Source organism: Oryzias latipes, chromosome 19 (genome assembly GCF_002234675.1).
Source record: "Oryzias latipes chromosome 19, ASM223467v1".
Taxonomy (NCBI): domain Eukaryota; kingdom Metazoa; phylum Chordata; class Actinopteri; order Beloniformes; family Adrianichthyidae; genus Oryzias; species Oryzias latipes.
Genome location: NC_019877.2, coordinates 8,872,440 through 8,894,552, shown reverse-complemented (window position 1 = coordinate 8,894,552; position 22,113 = coordinate 8,872,440). Strand labels below are relative to the sequence as shown.

The window sequence follows — 22,113 nt, the reverse complement described above, 5'->3', positions numbered from 1 at the left end:
TGGAGAGCATAGTTATTATTTATGGCAAATATTGAAAAACATAATGTCAGAATATAGACAAATGGACATTTGAATGAGTTTTTTTAAACAAAAAAACCCCACAAAGATGAAAAATTTACCCTTTTTATAGTTTATCTTTAATTTGATATTATGATGAGGAGGAATTATCTGATAAAAATACTAATAAAACATTTTTACTCTTACGCAAAACTGAAAGGACAATCTATCATGTTTTCTTTATCTATAAAACAATAAATAAATGAACCTAGGACCTTGCGGTCATATGCACGGACATTACATTATGGGTTATATTACCACAGTAGGTAATTCTGCTTTACTGGAGCCCTGGGACTACCCGTTGATAGGCTAGCTCAAACATTAGCTCAGGTCTTAAGAGGTTAGACAAAACTATTGATAACCTGGAAGATTTGGGCATAAAGAAATCAAATACACCAGTCAATTAGTTGAATTTCCTCCTGTAAAAAGGTTTAACTACTTAAGAAAATACAACAAATGAGGCATTTTTTATGTTTTAATAAACATCAAAGAGAAATCCTTATTTCATATGGGACTGCTTAAAAAGTCCCCCTATGACAATTTTCTTTCTTTAATAAAAACGGTCCCAGTGGTGTTTTGAATATGAAGTTTTTAAACCAAAATATCACAACCTAAATATCTTTAAAAAGTCATATTTCGTGTTTATCTGAAGCCTCCATTTCCAAAATCTGATGCTGATCCTGAACTTTGTGATATTTTTCTTTGTGATATTTTTCTTATTTTCATAGAGGCAATAATAAAAAAGGTTGTGATGTGTGAATTTGTGTTTTTATTTTTACCCTCTCTGGTTAATGCGGGACAGCTGACCTTCAAACTCGGGGTCAGAGAGAGAGAGAACACAAATGCGGAGAAGACATGTAGGACTTTAACTTCAGGTTTAATTTTGAATACGGGCGGCCATCAACAAAATCCAGCCTTGGACGCACTTAAAATATGTGCGGTCAACACAGCAATCTATCTCTAAGGGGGCGCCCAGCCACCCTACAGAGGACCGCATAACTATGGATGCTGCTCCGATCCGCCTGTCAATCTCAAGCTCCGGTCCAAGATATTGAAACTCCATCCACCGAGAGATGGGTGATGGAGAGAAATATTCAGAAATTCAAAAATGAAGGTATTTTTTATTACATTGGTTTTCTTTCAAAAACTCAAAAAACATCATTTTCATCGGCTTTAAATCTCATCACACCTGTTAGAGAAAATGTTTCAGCAGATTCTTCTTCCATGAACTCTGTGGTGCACGCTACATTACCCTTTCTGTTAATACCCTTAGTAAAAGTTCAGATATGTTTTTCCGATTACTCAAAGCTGAGAATAATGATTTTTTTTTCATACAGCGAAGACACGAGAAAGCATCATGAATTCAAGTGTATATCATATTAACAGACTGACTGTTAATAGACTGGAATTACATGTCAAAAACCCTCGAAAGGAAAAACCTCTGCTTCCTCTCAGTTAATGATAACCTTAGAAGGATAAAATGTGTTGTGTGAATGCCTAAAACCAGTGGGAGGCATGATGGAGGAGTAACAGAATGGTGAGTGGGTGTTGTGAGTCACAGCTCCCCAAGAATAGCCACAAACATATAAGCCAGAAAGCAGCGAGAGAGAAAAAGCAGGAAAGAAACAGGCCTTGTGCAGCAGAGGAGGAGGAGGAGGAGGACAGCCGAGAGAATCAGTGTAATTATAAAGATGACATTTTCTGTAATGGATGTAGGGGGTCAGCTCGTGTGGAAACAGAGAAAGCTAAGGAAGCAGGGGAGGCGAAGCAGTTTAAGAATGTGCACCGTCACTGCCGCGAGAATTTCAACACCCGACGCGTTGCAGTCTGGAGCAGGCAGCAGGGGGCAGAGGAGTTTTGGCAGCAACAATCGAGAGTCCAAATCTGTTTAACTTCCACACTGCATTCACTACGGAAGTCTATTTGCCAGTAAGGTTAGTAACAACAGATCGTGACCGTTGCAAAGGTAACCGATGTCTTACCCATTGATGATTTCTTTACACTCAGCCCGGATGAAGTGCTCCTTCTCAGGGGTGACGATGCACAGCGAGTTCTTCTGGCCTGTCCTGGATTCACCATCGATGACATCGGAGCACTGGTTCATATTGATCGTACCCTGGGGTAGAGTGCTGGGCTGAAAGATCGAAACAACAAAACGCAAAATCAATGAGTCCGGGGCGGAAGTGGCCTGACACGTTCACAGACGCCTCCATTCCCCCACACCGAAAATCCACTCAAAACAGAAGTTCCCTGCCGAGCTTGGCACAAACACACTTCTGTGTGACACCAAATGTTCTTGATGATGCTTTCTGAGAGCATCTTACACTTCAACTTTTAATTGAAGAATCTAAAATGCAGAAGATACATTAAAACATGTCAGATACTCCGATTTAAGTTTATTACTCCTCACCATACATGGGGGGAAAAAAAATCCCATCCTTTCAAAAACTGGGTTTGTAGGTGAGCAGATATTGAAAAAAACAAACAAATTTAGAGCCTATTTATTTATTTATACATCTTTTAAATTAAAAAAATCAGGTATAACAAAGTTTTTTTTATGTATAACATGCAGAAATTCAAAGTCAATTAAAACATATTTTTATATTTTCTATAAATATCACTAAGAATTTTATCACAGTTTAAAATGTATCAACACAGAAACATTGTAAGCATTTGCTGTCAAAAACATTGAAAAACAGATTAGGAATACATTTTCATGGTAAAAATCCCTAATTATGATCCTAAACCTACACAGATTATTTTTCATTCAGTCACAAATTAAAGCTTTTTAAAACATAAGGATCACTTCATTCAACCACAAAACCTTATCTTGCCTATCAAAGTGTGCAAAAAAACAAAGGAAAATGTAAAAAAAAAAAAAGTTTTTGACCAAAATAAGACTGAAATAAATCAGACATGGAAGGTGTGTAGGTGGGACTCATTCTAGAGTGACTGGTTGGACAGAATGCTGAGAGATTCCAGTTCACCTCGCTAAATGATTTATATGAACTGCTCGCCTCAAAGTTTCTGGCAGATTGACCTCAGTTAGCTGAGAATGTGCACAGACATCCGTTGAAACAATAGATAATTATGGGACTGTTTAAAAGTCTTCATGCAAAAGACTGAAAATTTAATTTTAACAGTTTTAGTTTGCTAAGATCCATTCACGTATGAAATCCTTCAAATAATTAAAAAGATTATGTTATCTTGTTAAATCTTTCTTAATAGTTATGTTACTGTGTCAAAAACAAAACCAACCTGGCAAGCAAATCTTTGGCCAACATTACCACAAAAAAACAAAAAGGTAGATAGGAGGAAAAAAAAGCTTAACAAATTTTGGTGCCACTGGTAGATGTCGATTGAATAGCTGGTGGACCACACACCAAACCATCATCAGAGAAAATACCTTTTATTTTTTAGAGCCTTTCAATAACAACCCAATGCTCGCTGAATGAGTGTCAAGGGTTTTGTTACTTAAAACGGAGAGCTTAGCAATGTAGTGCTGACTGTTGCTCTGCCCACATGCTGATTTGGCTTTGACCAGCTCCAAGACCAGCTTGAGGCAAATCAATGTTCACCCTACTGTTCTTCTCTTGTAACCACTTTCTGTGCAAGAAAGGCATATCAGTCTGGCATTCAACAGGCATAGTTCAGAGTCAACCATTGATGCTGAGAATCCTTTTCCATATCTGTTCCTTGCTCTTTCAGCATTTGTGCATTGGTTTCAAGAATGCATAATTGATCCGTGCTTTAAGCTGTTGTAAATCATTGCTTTTTACCAGAAAATGTAGTACTATACTGCTGGGTGAAAGTCCAACCCTTTGTACAACAGTGCAAACATCTCCCTTCTCTTACCACAAACGCCCCTCTGAACGTGACAGGCTATTGGTTCGACTCTGCCCACATCTCCCTCATCTGATGGATTTGTTTGTTTTTGCAGAGTTTCCTTTCCTGACTTGCATTCATTTTTTTTTTTTTGACAAGGTGAGGTTATGGCAACAGATGTAAACAGCAGACCAAACTCATTTCATTCATTCATTTATCTGGTGTTTGGTCAAACCTCGTCCCTTCAACGGGCTGAGTCAATATTACATTTACAATAATAACATTTATATTATGATGAGGAACCAATACAAAATCCTTAAACACATTAAGTTGTTTTATGAGTGAACAATAGGATAGGCAGCACAGTGTTCTTTATTTAACAGAAGAAAAAAAACTATCATCAGCTTGTCTCAATCAAATCGTACACTTGACCCGGTAACTTCCTATGATTTTCAATAAACAGATATCCTAATCATTTCAGACCCTTTCAATTTTCCACTACACATTAGAATAGAAACCAACATTTTCTACTTTATATTTGATACCCAAAGGTTGACTATGTTTATTTCTATAAAGATTGTTTTATAGTTCTTTCTGGGGAATAAATTGTTATGAATACATAAATACACCCAAGACATTTTATGATTGCTAGGTAAAAGCGAGACATCCCAATGAGCCACTTGACCGCCACATAATGTGCAGAGACCACAGGGAAGATTATTGACATGTTCACTCATCACCAGACTAATGAAGATAAATTTTGTCTGAAAGGCATTTCACTCATTGGGGCTTGAAGTATCCGCCATCTTCCTGAATTATAATAGCCAGACAAGGACTACCCTCAATTCAGATTCGTTCAAAAGCATGACATTGGGATTTCATCAGCAAGGTAGGGAAGGATATTCTTAAAAAAGGATTTAGTTACAAAATACACAATATATCCCTAAAATGTAGTTTGTAGTTTGTTCCAATACTTTACTTAACCTGAGTATTTTACCTTAAAGTTGATGTTAACTGGAATTTGTAAAACAAGAGTGGAGTATAACATTTCAGTTATACTAAAATTATACTAAGACATTAAAAGCAAATTGAATGGTCTTGTATTTGTGGTTTTAAAGCAACAAGGAGGGGGGGGGGGGCTTAAAATGTAATGCTCGGTTTTGTTTAGAACAGAATAACATAGCATTACCGTAGCTTCATCATTCTGTCAAAGCAAAGCTCCATTAAAAAAGAAAAAGGAAGAAAAAAAATCTTATATAAAATTCCATCGTTGCTGAGCGGTTATCTCAAAATAAAAGACGATGTAGCATAAAGGAGTTTATTTATGAAAGCAATCTAGGTCTACCAGTGCAAGTTGTCTCTATGACACTCATGTAAGCAGGTGTTTGTATATTATTTTGAAAATATCAGACGGATGCTTTCAAGTGCAGTGAAGACAACTTGGAGAAAGCTGTTAAAGTAGATGCAAGAACCTTCAACATTATAATGAAGAAACTAAGAGGTAAAGCTATGCTTTTGTTTAAAGGAAGACATTTCACTGATCACAGAATTTTCCAAATGCGGCGCAGCTTCGTTTCTTTGCGAAACAGCACAGCCGTTCTTTCCCTAAAACAATTGAACAGCCCTCTAAACCAAGTTATGGGGAACATTTGAAGACCTGTTTTTAAAAACATGAACTCAGGCTATAAGAAACAGAAAAAACCTTTATCCTAGATTTTTTTCCTTGGTGGGGTTGTTAAAGTATTAAGTTGATGTTGTGCTGAAAACAAAACTTCCTAAGTTTTATTTTGCCCGCTAAAGGAAATGCTGTAGGGTCTCCTGATTTACCCCTAAAGCTGGGTCAGCGCCTCCACACGAATGTGCACATAACAACTCCCTTGCAGTAATGCCCATGGAAAATGATGAAGGAAAGACTTGAAGTTTGACCATCACCTAATTTAATTTTTAGGATGGAACGTAAAAATGTATTTGAATGTGTGGCAGCTAAATAGTTCATTTAGACAGTGTAAGCAAGTTCTTGAGCTTTTATCTTTGACTTGTGGCCACAGAACAGAAATCTATTTACTCACAAAGGTGCAGGTCGTTGCAGGTAACATCTCCCAAAATGCCTAAATAAATGTAAACACGCTAAAAGCTTTGAATAGAATTGACATTTTGAATAGAATGAAATATTTACAAACTTTACCAGTCTTATTTAGCAGAATCACTAAGTCTCAAGCCCTTTTATGGGCTCTGCATAATTTAATCCTTTGTAAAATAGAGTTGCTTATGTTTTCAATTCTAAATATGCATCACAGGTAAACATGTATTCTGTTAAAAACCCAACACTGTTTATCAGTCCCAACACTGCAGAGAAAGTCTGACTTTGGACTGCCCTGCCTCTGCCATCTGTCTTTGTCAACAAATCTCCACCACGCATGTTAGCTTGTCCTTGAGCCTCGGGCAGAAGAGGATAAACAGCAAAATATTTCAAATTCTGAGAACAGTTGTACAAAGCAGCTTAAGTTCCTGTTTTGTAATCACTGCATCTGATTTTCCGGGCACAGAAATAAATCACTCTGACTTCTGATTTAAAACAAACAAACAAACAAAAAATACTCACTATTGACCTATTTCAGAAAGAATAGATCTTCCCTCATAAATGTTCACCTTTCTGACTTGAACACCAATAAATTAGCTTGCTTCTCTCCACACACTGTGGTTTTAGCCCCCAAACACAGGGAGCCCTGGGCCCACACATCTCTGTCATCTAACTTAGACTTTGTCAGTTCTTCTTGGGCCACCACTTAACACAACGGAGCCTTTGTAAAACCAGTTCACATAATGTGGGATTGTGAGCCACCGCAGGTCACAGAGCCAATCCTACTTTTAACTAGTCAAGTGAATATCTTCTGTGACAATAGATTCAAACAATTATCTTTTTATCAGCACTGAAATGATGTAGGCAGAAAAAACAAAATGATTTTTGTTCTTTAAAAAAAAAAAAAAAAAAACATTCATGCAGAGTCCAAATTAGTTGCAGAGTAGTTTTGATTTAAAAATAAATCAATAAAAAAACTGTTTTATCCTATAAGATGTCTGTGGCTAAACAACCTCTTGCGCCATTTTTGTGATGTCTTTAAACTGGCAAATGTTGATATTTAAGTACCCATCAGTTGGGTGTGTAAAAATGAGTTGTCTGCACTTGACCCATCCCCTGGGGGAGCGGTGAGCGGCATCACAGCTGCGCTCGGGAACCATTTGGTGGTTATACCCCCTCCATTCAACCCCTTATGCCGAGTGTCTAGCAAAGAGGCAATGGGCTTTAGTATAACCCGACCATGGATTTGAACCCATGACCTCCCAATCTAGGGGTAACTAATGATGTTAGTATCTAATAAAGTAAACAAATATTAGTTTTACAAAGAGTTTCATCATGTTTTTTTGGATTGTTTTTTAGGCATAACTGAAAAAAGATGTATGGAAAAGCTAAACTACCACACAATCAGGAGCATTGAGTGCTTGAGTGATCCTAGGGGCTATTCTGTCTGGAACAGATGTCAGGCACTAGGTCCTGGGTAAGGACCCAGACTAAGAAGTTAAAACATTCTTATAGAACAGGTGAAGGTAAAGTCCACTTTAGACCCCAGGCTAACATGACTGGGGTCCCAAACTGGAGCCAGGCCCAAAGTTGGGGTTCCCAGGAGAGCACCCAGCAGCTGGAACCCTTCCCACATGAACCGGCTAGCATTAGCGTGAAAAGACCATGTGGGTCATCACCAGGACACTTTAGGCAGGAGGTCAATGATCGACTTGGCAGCGAGTCCTCGGTCTTGGGCTCTCAGGGGAAGGAAGGGACAGAGCTTGCAACTGATCTCCACCTGGTGGTAAAGTTAGACTCACTGGCACAAAAGGCAGCCAGACAGACTTGGCAGGTTCAAATGCATTGAGACAGTCTGTTGGGAATGTCTGATATACATTTGAACAGAGACTTGAAAAACAATTGAAAAATCCCAGAGTCACAAAAAAAGTGAAGACATACTGAAATATAACCAGTATAATATTGGTGTTTTTATACCAAAAGGGTATTCCGTTTCCTGATGTTCAGACAAATTTCCTTGTTAAAGTAAAGCTTTCTAATGTGTCTAAGTACCATATACCAGTATCAAAAGGCTCATTAAAAACATGTTTACAATAAATTCAAATTAATTTTATTTCTATAGCACCTTTCATGTAAAGAAAAAAGCTCAAGGTGCTGTACATAAAAACAAACAAGAATGCAAAACTAATCAAATAATAAAATACAAATTAATAAAATACACAATAATAAATAATAAAATACACAACATAAAAAAATCATACTAAAATACACAAAAACAAGCACAAGTAAAATAGAAATGACTAAAAAAAAACTTTAAGAAGAGAGAACCAATATCACAACTATCAAGTTTCTGAAGAGCAAAACTTTTTTGTGACATCAGCTTTCCTCAGATTCCCTCAGTGAAGCTTAGTAAAACATCTTTTTCTCCCTTATGACGAAGAAAAGGAAATAACTGTATTTTCTGGCAATAGGAAACTGGTCTCATTTCAGTTTTAGTTGCACAACAAATTCCCTTCCTCCCCTATCCACATTTCTGGGTACAGCTGACTCATTTTAACAGGCAGAAAAAACAACATTTCCATTATAAATATGTTTATTTAACCATTTATTTATTATATTTAAGTTGTTTTTGCATTTCTATGGTCTTAGGTGTCAATTGTCTACCAACCTTAGTAGTGACAAACTGGAAATATTATAGATTCAGATATCAAGTTTCATTGCTTCTCTGTAAACATGTAGCAGCAGGAATCGTCCGCAATGTTTGGGGTTTAAATCTGCATACAAGACCATTTGGCTTTAATTATTAAAAACACTCTGAAGCAAAGGAAACAACTGGTGAACTGGCACATTCTGAGGTACAAACCTACGATCGAACCTCTTCATTAATAAATGTTATCCAATAACAGCTGTGACATAAATCTTTCCATAGCAACTTTGGATAACAGATGTAAATACAGGTTTTTGATATTAGCTATAACAGATAACAGCTGCTTTGGCAGGTGCCAACCGAGTTGAGTCACCTTAAGTCTTGTTGTTAAGGGCCAAATGAGTTGAGTCACCTTCAGTCTTGTTGTTAAGGAATATTAAACTACCATTTCTCTGCCTCAACGGACTACAATTAGCTTGCAGGCCCAAACATACATAGCAATCAGAACAGGAACTAGGCCTGACAGAATGGTCAGAGTCATAAGTCTGCATAATTAAAGTTCAACGGCTGTGTCAATCCCTCATCTATGTAAAGTAATTGTGCAAATTGGACTACGCCGCATGGCGGACATCTGACAACCCCTGCAGCAGAGTCCTCCAGGCATTCACAGATACACCTCATTCTGTTGGTATGCATTTGAGGTTTTCAGATGGTTCCAGCAGGGCTACAGTGAGCACTGGCTGCAGCAGGAACATTCATAAGAAGGCAAAAATTTAAATTCCACACATTTCACATTTTCAGGTGCTTCAGAGACACTGTTGTGGGTGGCCGCAGCGCTTCTGCACTCTGTGGTGAGAGGACGTGGGCGGTTTAATGCTGCACTAGAAGGGCCAACAGCCAACAGATGCAGAGGAGGAGGAAGAGGAGGCCAAACTAGATGATGAAGGCCATTTTCTTCTTGGATAACGGGATTCTATTCAAAATGATGATGTAATTACATTTGATAAATCAACAGAATTAAATGATGCTATACAAATCAACATTCGTTGAAGAGGGAGGACCAAGAAACATTGTAATCCAACAAAATTCACTGTATCTCTTTATGATGAATTCATTACCAAACACAGACAGAGCAGATAGAAAAAAGTGTACGTCAGTAGTTACACAGTAGATATGCTGGCTGCAGAAACAGGTGCTGAAGTCGAGTTGTGTCATGTTGACTTGGCTTTAGGAATCAGAGTCTGAGAAGAGACGTGGCTTGTCTGCATGCCCACACAACATTTCTCCTTAAGAAAAAAAAAAGAAGAAATCACCTCCCTCTGAAATCTGCTATTTCCCTTTCAGATTCAGTTCAGTTGATGGGTCTAGATTTCAAATGATTATTTACCTGCACTCGTGTAATTCACTGTTCAGGCACATTTGTGCTGGATAAACCATTTGGTAAAATCAACATACTTGTCTTATTACCTGAATAGATACTGAAAATTCAGGACTGAGTTTAACATTTGCTAGATCAGCATACGAGCTTTGGTTTATCCTTCAGGTTTTATTTTATTAACAGATTTTAAATAAAAGGACATCAAACCCTGCATAGCGTTACCAAAGACTGAAGTAGATCATGGTGAAGTCCCAGCTTTTTAAACCCTGAATATCATGTGCACAGATTCTCAACAATTCTATGGACTTTAATGAAAGGTTAAAGGTCATTTAATATCAATTCCCTCAGTAATTATGAAAAACATTTATCTGCAGGGCAGCTTGCGCGACAATGCATCCAACCACAGGCTTGGATGCCATTTGAGATCCAGATGCTATAATTGCTGTGCTTTTTTAAGACATTAATTGTTAACCAACAATAGAAATGTATTGACTGTAATGGCAGAGTTAAGGTCTACATCTTTACTTTCTCTTCCACTGAAAGAAGACCTCTCAATTGCACATGGCGACACATTTCTGCACTCTTTCATTAGAGTTTGCCTTAGAACAGGCTAGCCCCAAGTGCTCTCCAAAACAAATGATCTGTTGTTCAGACTGAAATGTAATGGAGGACTGTTACAAGACACCAGTAAGAGAAGCTAGAAATCTTGGTAAAAAAAAAAAAGTGGAAATCATTTTATTTTGAATGTACTAGTTAACTGTTAGGCCAAATTTATTTTGAAGTAAACCAATTTACTTTGTATTTTTTGGAACTAGTTTCAAAGAACAGGATGATGACAAAGGGTAAAGAGGGAGTGATGCTTAAAATGACGGTCTGTATCAAAAAAGAAAAAAAGAAGCAGAAACAGATCACCTTCTAACCTAATTTTACAACAACCTTTTTTCTATTATAAACACAGACAGCATTAATTCCCCAGTCTTCTGATGGTCTTTATGACCACCTATAAAGTGATTTCTTCGTAAGTTTTAAACAAGACCTACAGAACAGACTTAAAATCAACAGCTGGAGAGCGCTCTGGACACATTATCAGTTGACTGAATCCCAGTCAAAACTCTGAAGTTTCATGTTTAGAGGACAGGAAGTTACACCTTCCCTAAACATTAAACAGAAGATTTTAAATGTGATCACAGTGGAGGCAAACTGGTCTATAAAACAGCTGCAAAAACCAAAGCTGTACAAGGAAAATGGCACTAAAAGAAATACGAAAAGACTAATACAACATGAATATAAAAACATGTTTTGCACAAGCCCTGTCCAGTTTAGCTTTGTCCATGCATCAGAAAAAAAACTTGAATTGTCAGGCTGCACTGGTACAAAAATCTTCATGTTAGGAAGAGTGCAGCCTTGATTCCTGCCTTGCTTGTGTGGAAGTGTCCTTGGCCAAAACACTGAACCCCACCTCGCCTCTGGTGAAAGGTTGGCAGACTTTCACTGTAGAGCACCTTGGGAAGGTAGAAAAGCGCCATACAAGTAGATGCCGTTTACTATTTTAAATTAAATGAATTAGTTTACGTCCATACAGCATTCTGGAGCTGCAGATCATTTTGAGCTGGTGGGAGAGCAGTAACACAGCCACTCACCGACCTGATACACACAGCACATCATTTAAAAGGGTTTTGGTGTTGATGTGGTACATTCAATACCTTCTTGTTTAGTTTGGTTCATTCACAAAAGAAAAACTGGGGAAAAAAATCCCCATATACATAAAATATCTTAATGTGACCTTAATGGGTAATTTCTTTCACTATACTGAAAAAAGATGAAACAAGCATGTAAAATTCCTTTTTTTAAGTTTCGCTATTCAGTTTAGAAGTTTAGATGGTTTTCTAGATTCATAAATAAATGTAAAGCTATTCAGAGTTTGATTACAACCCACTGTTCCCTGTGATAAAACACTTTCAGAAAGATTCTTTTTTTAAGGTTATAAGTCAGTGTGGCACATCCCTCAGTGCAATTTAATCCAAATAAAAATTACAAAAGGTAATAAAATGAATTATTTCCATTTAATTTTTAAGGTGTGGAATGTTGTATGTTGATCACAACTCTGCCTTTTGTTGTTATTTTATGTGATTAAACAGAAATAAAAGCATCTTAACATATTGATGCAATTAAAGTATTCTAATTTTTTTAAGCCAAAAGACAGGTGTGAGCCCAAACACAAAGTGATCTCCATCTTTACAAATACAATATGCCTCCCACGGGTATTTTAGCAGCTCGGAGCCAGTTTAAAAAAAATCTATTTTAAACGTTTCATTTTCCACTAATCGCAGCTCAGTCAGTATGTGGATACAAAATGAGTAGCACACAAGGATTTTTGTGGATTACAATGATTGTGTGGGGCTTTTGTTTCACGTCTGTGGATGTAGCAGAGCCGGTATGGTCTTTGTTAATGTTGAAGTGCCCCCTGTTCCCACAATGTTACACTATTTATTGCTCAAAGTTTCAAAGAACTTGCATAGTCCATTAATGGCTTAAGAGAGTAACTACAAACTGACCAAACACATTATAAGGTCAGGGCACACCGGCCTTGAAGTTCTGGGATATAAATGTAAGTGTTTATTCTTTGTTTTATTGTGGATCGTGTGGCACATCTAAAACAACTGAAACAAAATTAATAAAAACATATCACACTAACAGCTTCAAGAGCAAAATTTTAAATTGGCAGGCTTTAATCACTGGAAAGCAAATATAAGGCTGGCTTCCATGGTTTTATGGCCTTCTGCAGTATTTACCGGGACCCTGATGAAATCATGAATGTTTACATTTTAGAGGACGTACAACAAAAGATGGCTCTCGTGCACCATATCAGCTCAACACAAACCTCACCTTGGACCCGCACTAGGTAAACAAGCTTCCACATTCCAGTGGAGAAGTCGATTACAATCTTATTTTACAGGAGCTATGACCATTGTCTTTATCTTTCGTGCTCCGGAGTGTTTGCTTTTTAATTGGGGAAAAGTCATTCTCCGAGGTTTGGCATTGAAGACAAAATGTTCAAAGTGATGTAAGAAATATTGAAGTTTGCACTAAAAGTTCAAATGTCAAGGCTTGCAGTAAATGAAAGAATAAAACGCCACTGCAGGTGAAATTCAAGGGGGTGATAAAGGTTTTAGGTTGTAAGCCCTCTTCAAAAGGCCCCTAAGTCATGCTCTAATCCTCATATACTTTTATATCTCACTACAAAGCTATTCCTGTGCAAGTAGTTTGGGAATATCTAATAAAAATAACAAAGTAAGAAAAAACACTGCATCTCCATGTTTCTGTTTGGTAAGAAGAACAAGTCTGTCAGCAAACTGGCTGACACTGCAAAAACACTCTGGACAAAAGCAGCAGGATTGTGTCTCAAGCAAAAAGAATGCACAAATTTGCAGCAAAAGGCATCAGGTTTTTCAAAAAGGCTCTCTGCTCTTGGACACAGTGCAATGGGGCAGAAGAATTCCAGAAAACACAGGAATTTAATTGAGCAAAAGACCAAATGAGAACGATTTCAAAAGCTAAAACATAAAAGAACATCATGTTCTTGTTGGGAAAAGGGTATGTGGCCATGATACAGACTGTCAACTGCAGCCAATATGGTCCAAAAGCAAATGCAATTCAAGGGTCTGTGAATGGTGCTTTTGTGCACTGCAATTCAATAGGCAGCTTCACTTTATTTTCAAGGTATACAGTGCTTGGTGAGTCTTTCAAAAATGCAATGACTGGTCAACACCGCACAAGAACCTTCGTCTTCACAACACAGCTTTTAACAGCTAGGACGGATGTGCTGTTTTGTGAAATCTTGAGTTAGATTGAGCTCAAAGACCTTATCACAGCCTGAAACTACAAAGAGTTAAAGGGAGCGTGTATGTAAGAATAGGCAATTAGTTCACAGTATGGTTAGTAGAAGCTATTGTGTGTGTGTGTGGTAAGGAGGGAGTCAAGCTGGAACGGCAAAACACATAAAATACTATTTTAACACACCGATCTCATCAAAGTGGGTTTTTGGAGAATTTACTGTAAGTTTTCATAAAGTTTTAAAAATGCCTAAATAGCCTCCCTTTATTGTCTATGGTAATGTTTTTTTAAATTAAAATTTGAATTAGTGCTGGCAAAACAGAGTCATGCTTCCCATCTTTATTGCAGGCTGTAAGTTTGTCCAGTAGTAAAAAAAAAAAAACTATCATTCATACCAATTCTAATGCACTGGCACAAGATACCAATAGTTTGAACAATAATCAGATGCTTTCAACTCGTAAACCTTTGCCTAGCAACACATGTAGCTCCTTTCTCAATGCTTACAGAATAGACAGACTCTTCATATACGAGGTCATCTGTATGTTAGAAGCACATGGCTGACTGCTGCTGCAAAAAGATAGAGAAACTTGTTGCCTTAGTAATGTGAAGCTGACATAACCTCGTTAAGCTGCTGCTTGAAAATGTAGCTTGGAAGTTTAGCATGTACTAAAAGCTGGACAAAGAATGAACAGGATATACATTCTGAAGTTCTTTCAAACTACCAGAGCAGCACTAACAGCAAGTTTCTATTGCAGCTTTAATTATACAGAAATGAAATCTATTCATCTCCTCCCTTTTTACAGTCAGTGCCAGCACATGTGTATCTTAAGCCTAATGTTGCATTCACATCATGTGGCAGAGGCGTCCAGTTTTCATGCTAAAGGCCCGTACACACCGGGACGAATTTCGCTTGCGATTTTCGCCGACGTTTAACGCCTCGTGACTAAACAAAGGGCACCAATGAGAGTGTGCACACCGACGCGAAAAAACGCCACGCGTCAAAGCGTCAAAAAAAAAAATAACGCCTCGGGTTCGTTTTTTTTTTCTAAAATATCCCCGAACCAAGCACCAGTTGCTCCAACTGGTGCTTGAAATATTCATGTTTTCTTTGTATGATTCTGACAAGCGCGTAAATACTTGCTCTCTTCTTCTGAGTGAAAAGCGACTTTAAGAAGCGTAAAGTTGCGCAGCGCCACCTTGTGTACAGGAGTATTTCTGTTTTACATTAAGCGCCATCTAATGTCAGGGAATGAAATTGCATGTTTGCTCGGCTCATCGTCAGGGAAAATCGCCTGGGTGTGAACACAAAAAACGTGGCGAAAAACGCTGGCGAATAACGCCTGGCGAATATTCGTCCCGGTGTGTACGGGCCTTTAGCCAATGTACAAACGCCATCTGAAGGTCGGGGCACGTTTGACTAATGCAGCACAACAAGTCATCAAACCGGGTCACAGACAGAGACGTGTTTACCGATGCTTTTGTCGAGTTCTTTAAAATAAATAAAGCTGATCTCTCAACATCATCTGTGTCTTCCGTGCATTAAGTACACACAGACACTGCTTTTGGCGATCAGGCTAAAAAAACTTGGCGGTAGCTCCTCCCACACGGATCTGTGGCATCAAGTGTACAACCACATTTTATGGAAAAGCGTAGAGCAGCAAACTTGCCGCGGGAGAATTTGATGCGTGAATGCAGCTTCTTAACAAATAATCTTCATCGATTTAAGAAAATTTTCTCATACACATGAGCTGTTTTAAAGAAATGTTTGAGCTTAGACTAAAACGATAGGCTCGTTGAGTCTTTCTGGGTGTTCTCAGAAGGTGGGCAGCCCCAAATCAATGGCTCCAAGTGCCATGGATCTCCCCCAGATTTGTCTGACATACTCCATTTACCCAAGGCCATGCCACATCTTGTAGGCTGGAGCCACAACTCATCTGATATTGGTTATTCCAAGGACAAAGGAACCATCAAAGTAGACTGAAGAAACACACGGGTGCCTCCTCATCCATAAGCCATGTGCATGTGCTTTAAAGTAAAGGCTCTTATGTGCTTAGGAGCTATAATACACAAGTAAACACTGGTAACCTTTAAATTTACTTCAGAGTTGTTTACAATAAATTCTAAAAGCAATGTGTGTATACTGTGGTGACTTCAATGTTCCTCACTGAGCAGCTTCACGTTAGTTATTATACATAATTATGACAATATGGGTAACAGCCCTACACAAGAGGAAGACGAGAACCAATTAAATCAGTTGTAAAGCCTGCTTATTCAAAACAAAAACAATTATTCCTCGAGTGGCTTGGGTGACAAACAAGCCTCTATATTTGGCGTCACTTGATATTTTCAGATCTAGATCCTTCCTCCCCTCCTGCTTTTGATCTTCTGTTCGGGCAGCAGATGAAAAGATGAAGAGTGACATCCGCCGACTGCAGTGAATGAAAAGCGGACATTTGCCTCTTCCTTTGTCTTTTTTTTTTGGTTAAAAATGATTCATCTTTCATCCCAGGACATCAAGCTCAACAAATGAAGCCTAATGGCTTACAAGACAAAGAACATATTAAAGCTATAGTATGTCCTCATCTAAATCATACAGCTAAATACATTCCAGCTCTTTGTGTTTGTTGAAATACACAAGTTTCTTATCATTTCTGTTTTCATCCTTAAACCATATTCTTTATTCGTAGGAAAAAATACCATAGTGCACAGATCTGGGTCAACCAATTTTTAGCAAGCATACATACTCAATATATGTAAAAGCACTGTTCAGGCAGAGTAAAATTCAATAAACTACATTATTTTGAAGACTGAACAAATAAGCACATGAAACATTTAAATACCAATACCAATAGATTGCTAAAACGTCAACAATTTCTTTAATTTTCCTTCCATTTTTATGGTGCGCTTCAAAGAAGGAAACTCAAACGCGTTCTTGCACAATAGGTGTGCAGTGGGTGAGCTGCTAAGCAAACACATGGCTCACCACATGACTTACTGTCAACATGGTGTGACTTCATCCACTTTGACAGCAGCGTGCTGGTTACTTTGGTGGTCAACAATTTCTATACATACGGTACTTTATATATTCAGAGAAATAAATATAGGAGCTAGTTGCCATCAGTTCAATTGACAGACTTGGACATTGTTGTATTTCTTAAAGAAGTCATTTTAAAAAGATTATCCTTTAAATCACCCAATTTCTCAAAACTTGTAAGAATATTTTTTTCTTACCATTTCATCCAGAGCATAACGAAGCAAGCCGTGTTCATAGAGTATAAAGAACCTTCTTTGCCATTTCTGTAAAGGAAAGAATCAATCATTAACTTTTGACTTAGATATTATCCATCTCAAAGTCACATTATTATCATATCATACAGTAGCATCAGATAATGTCGGAATCTTTATTTGTTACTATAAATAATGTAAAAACAACATAAAAAGGTTCAAAGGGTTGGAGAGAAGATGCTGTGATTATCAAGGTTTGCATTGAATATTTGGGATTCTGCTCACGGGACAATGCCATCACACAAAGTGTGTGACTTCAATTCATCAATGCATCAAAAACTGACTGTCAAAAACCTTTTGATGAACAAATGCAGTCAAAGCAGAGTCTTCAAAGGCTGCAACTGTCTTTTACTATATGCTGTCTGGCATAGATCCAGCGTGTAATAATAAAGTCCAATGAACAGCTGGTAATATTCCTGATTGCATGTAGAAATACTCCTATTCGTACATTCATTCAGAGTTAATCATACAATATCTTTAATGTAAACAAACACATTTAGCAAGAAGTGCCTGCACAGGTTACTGACTTCCAGCTCTTATCTAGATGATTCAGAAAGAGTTTGGACAAATATTTGAGAGGAGAGACACTTTAGTCAGCAGATTCTGTCAGCTGATGGTCAGTCATAACATCATATTAAAATATAGAGAGTAATCAACTTCTGTAATGTTAACTAACTGCTGTTGCAAATAAGATGTTGAGGATAAAAATAACATCATTTAAACCCATTTGTTTTGGTGTGAGTAATTGCTATGCCGTTTTTTTCCAGTGTCTTCATTTATTGTTGGTTTTATTTTTGGTTTATCTAAGGTAGTTTTGAATTCTATTAAAGACCAACTCTTGGGTTATGTGTGGATTTTTTTTTTCCCTCCGTTTGTTGTACAGCTAGATGTAAACAACAAACCGTTCAACAACAAATCGGTAGTTTACTCCAAAAATGACCGGTCTGCTTTAACTGGCAAAATGCAAAGACAAACGGCTGACTATGGGAATAAGTTAAATGCATTAGAGATCCAGTCAAAGCAGCAGCATGGTTCTAATAGTAAAATTCTTAGGTGGTTTTCCCAAAACCCATATGGAAGCCATCAGAGGGGCTGTGAGAACTGGGTCCTTCTTTCTCCTCCCCCACATTCCCCATAATGCTCTTTTGAGAACAGCCACCACAACATAATACGAGAAATGATAAGAGGAGGTTCCCATTACAGCATGATAAGGAAACAATGTCAAACGTAGACTCATAATTGCCACACAAAAAGGCTTATTCTGAGAGGAAAAACCAGCAACAACAAGACTTCTGGTTTAGTAATTATCCAACAAGGGTCGCCTTCTCCACACCTACTGGCAGCCTTTTAAGCTCCAAATTAAAATACAACAATAAAATATGTATTATTCTATGAAGCTCCATTGGGATTAATTTGTGTAATGTGACAAAAAAAAAATTTCTTTCAAGGGGAAAAGTACAGTGAGGTTGAACACTTACTCGAGATCTATGTAAGGGATTGTCAAAATTAGTTCCTTCAGGAGCCAGCAGAAGCCATCCTCCATACATAGGTTTAGCCTGGAAAAGAGATAAGAGAAAAACAAAATTACAAAAGGATTACATTTAACATTAACAACCCAAACATATCTATTATCTGCTCAAATGTGCACATCTTAAAGTGTTGAAGACAGCGTTGTACCGTACTGGCTAAGGATACAAACTAGAACTCCATTTTAGCTAATTATTTTGGACAATTTTATGCACTTCTTTTTAAAATCATGCACATTTTTAAAGTCAATCCACGATGAGCATTTTTTTTTTTCACTCTCTGCCTTAAATTGACTGAAACCTATTCTCTCTGACTGGCTTCATTCCAGAGCACCATGCTGCTGTGGAAAAAAAAAAAAGAAAAAAAGGAAAAGCTAACACACATGATTTTCCCTCTGATCCTCTAAGTGGGTTGACTTCTGGGTGGCAGGGGGAAGCAGGAGGCAAAAGTTAAGCTAGGAAAACAGATGAGAAGAAGAAGAGAGGCAATACAAATCTCAGGGAGCTTTTGCAGCTTCAGATTTGCAATTTAAACCTCTACTGAAAGAAATCAAAAATCGAGCAAGGCGCTCAGCCTTTGATAAAACATTTTAGATAATAGTTGAACATGGGCCACAGTGGTTTTTATGCATTGTTCTGCAAAACCAGCACAATAAGAAAAATCTTATTTGAAACCAAGACTCCTTTAAAAAAAAATAAGTCAGATTTTTACAAGCAACTCCAGTTTTTAGATAATTGGTTTTAATTAACCTTCATCCTACACACAACCAAATACAATCCAGCTTCAATTATTCTCTTGCTTTGTTTACACGGTACAGCACATTTCTCAGTCAACTCAGTAAACACGATGACAACAGAACCTCATACTTGTGTCTCTACCTCCACCTTGGATAGTCGAGTGTTTGCATTCAATTGAGAAAATTAGCATTTTAAACGTTAAAAGTATGTGAACGTAAAAAGATTTTTTTTTTTTAAATGTTGGAATTAGTATAAAATAGTGTGTGTCGTTTACATTATTGTACAACAAGGAGGCTGAAAACAGGTACAGCAACATCTCCCATCTGTCTTTATCTGACCTGACAGCAGCCCAAATGGCACAACAGAAAAATAAAGATCAATGTAGGTCATGTTTTCCCCTTCAGTGATTTCACCAAATCACTGAAGGGTAATTGTGTGTTCGCGTCCCATTGGCTTTCAACTTCTCCTTTCCAATGGTCGTACATACAATTTGAAATTCAACTCTAGGAGAAGTGACAGAAAGGTTTATTTCTGAAAATAAAAGGAATACACCTTCTATCGCAGGCATTACTGCGTATACAAAACCTGGAAAATGATTAAATGACTTGTATTAAGTTTACTTTAATTTGACCTTCGTGAACTGTTGGTTCAACTCCCAACAAGGAATTATTATAGAGCTTGCCAGCTGTTGGATTTGGATGATAACTGAAAAACCTTCAATAAAAAAGAGTCCCAGTGATTTCATCAAAAAATGGGTGACAGGGTGCTATACAGCTGCGGGTGTAAAGAAGGGTGGAGGTCCTACATCAGCATGAATTGGGGTCAATATATGCTCCAAGGCAATAAACTAATTATGTCCAATTAACCTAACATTTGCACTTCATGGTCCACTGACATACCAATCATTTGACACTTTTACATGAAGTACCAAGACAGCAAACGTTTCCCCTGGACCCAGCAGAACTTCCAGGGATTTGGGTCCATATGCACCTAGGAAAGTCAGAATAATAATAATAACAATAATAATATTTACCTGATTTAAGTCTTCGTCGTTAAGTAGATGGGACTCCCTGGGTTTGAAGCAGTTCTGACATTTACTTTTGTTGAAAATGTTGGCTTGAAATTTTTTGCAGGCGTTGTCTTTGAGTGACATGGTTACTGGAGAAGGCAACACTTGATGAGAAATTTTTGGAGAGTTCTCCTGGTGTTGTGGACGATAATGAACCCAACAGAAGGAGTAAGATCAACAGTCAATGAACGGGTTTTATATCCCGTTGTTCGTCTGTCCTGTTTAACTAGAGGTTACTAGTAGTAGTCCATTTCTTGTTAAGTGACATCGACGGTCATCTTGTTTGGTGCAACTAACTTTTTCTCTTTTTTGCGTTTACAGGCTTTCTGAAAAGTTATTTTTAGGGAAAATCCTTTAAAATGCTGATAGGTTGGCTGATTCTCGACGTTTCCCAGGTGACATTTCGGGCCTGGAGCTCCCTGCAAAGGTCCCGTTAGACTCCATCGAACGGAACGCCTCTGCCTGGTGAAGAGGCTGTGTGGTGAGGGGGGAGGTCCACTTTGACCCCTCCTCTCCGTCTTTCTATCAAACAAGTGACACCGCAGTCATCGCTATTTCACGCTCCCAAAGTCCTTCAAAAGCAAAACCGTGTGTCCGACGCAGGGAAATGTCCTCGACGTTGCTGTCACGACGCTAAGGCCATCGTTTCGGGTCCCGTTCGTCCGAATTTTGCTGTCGTCGGGTTTGCTGCGTAGTCTGCAGCCGACGTTTTCGTGAAAATCCTTTAGCGGGCCAGGCGGTTCATCAAGAGATGAGGAGGCGTTTCGGAGAGGGAGAGAGAGTGTGTGTGTTAGTGTAATCTTGATTGATAGCTACGTAAGCCAATCACATTTGAGATGCAGACCAGTTGTCCAATAGAAATTCTTCAAGAGTTTAACTTTTACCTAGTGCTCATTGGGCTTTAAAGAGCCCACAACATGGCAAACTTTCGAGCCAAACTCTTGTTTACCAAACTACGTAACATTTAATTGCATCTGAACAACAAAAATAGTCGGAACAACATTTAATTATGTTTGTTTCCCTTACTTTTACCAGACGTAAAGTCCAACTCGTTCATAAGCATGTACAACGCAAAAGCTATAATAAAGATAAAACAAAGTAATGATTGACTTTTATACATGGTAGTGTATTTAAATAAATAAGGGATATTTAGGAGTGAAAAAATGTCGCCGTTAATAATTAGTGGTAACTCCGTGTAGCCAACAAATTATTGTTTTAATTTTTTGCGAGATACTCTTTTTTTGCCTTTTTAGCAACAATTTCCTGTAAAGAGCAATCTTATCGGACGATTGAGATAACACAAGTAATTGTTGAAAATATCTATCTCAACTACATACTTAAAAAGGTTTATAGTATATGATTTGTTTTTTTAGATGCTTTTATTTATTCGTGGAAAAAATGTTGCAAACTTCAGACTCTACAGCATCATCTGTTGGTCTAAATTGGAAATGGATGAGACGAAAAAAGGTTTGAGACGAGAAATATTCAGTGAGAGGAAAGGGGAATGGGTTCAACTCTCACCTGTGCTAACATCTTAATAGAAAGAGTATGGATCACAAGCTGACTTCTGCTTGTGATCAAATACTTTTCTTTTAAGCTGAATGTTTTGTGTCCTGGTTTAAATAAAATGGTATGGGAGAAAACATACCTGTCTGAGACAAAAAGTGGAATTAT

The 22,113-nt window shown here is 37.8% G+C and overlaps 1 protein-coding gene across 7 annotated transcripts in view; it reads right to left on the bottom strand.

Annotated features, from left to right (window-relative positions):
* The window catches only part of mprip (myosin phosphatase Rho interacting protein), a 45,869-nt gene extending 24,669 nt beyond the window's left edge, over positions 1-21,200 (bottom strand). For all 7 annotated transcript variants that reach the window (XM_011488128.3, XM_011488127.3, XM_011488130.3 and 4 more), the window contains exons 1-4: positions 20,404-21,200; positions 18,585-18,662; positions 17,053-17,118; positions 2,040-2,191 (exon numbers count right to left, since the gene is read on the bottom strand). In XM_011488128.3, coding sequence (XP_011486430.1) covers positions 2,040-2,191; positions 17,053-17,118; positions 18,585-18,662; positions 20,404-20,523 — 416 coding nt within the window. In that variant the 5' untranslated portion in view covers positions 20,524-21,200. The remainder of the gene's footprint in view (positions 1-2,039; positions 2,192-17,052; positions 17,119-18,584; positions 18,663-20,403) is intronic.
* Positions 21,201-22,113: the final 913 nt, after the last annotated feature.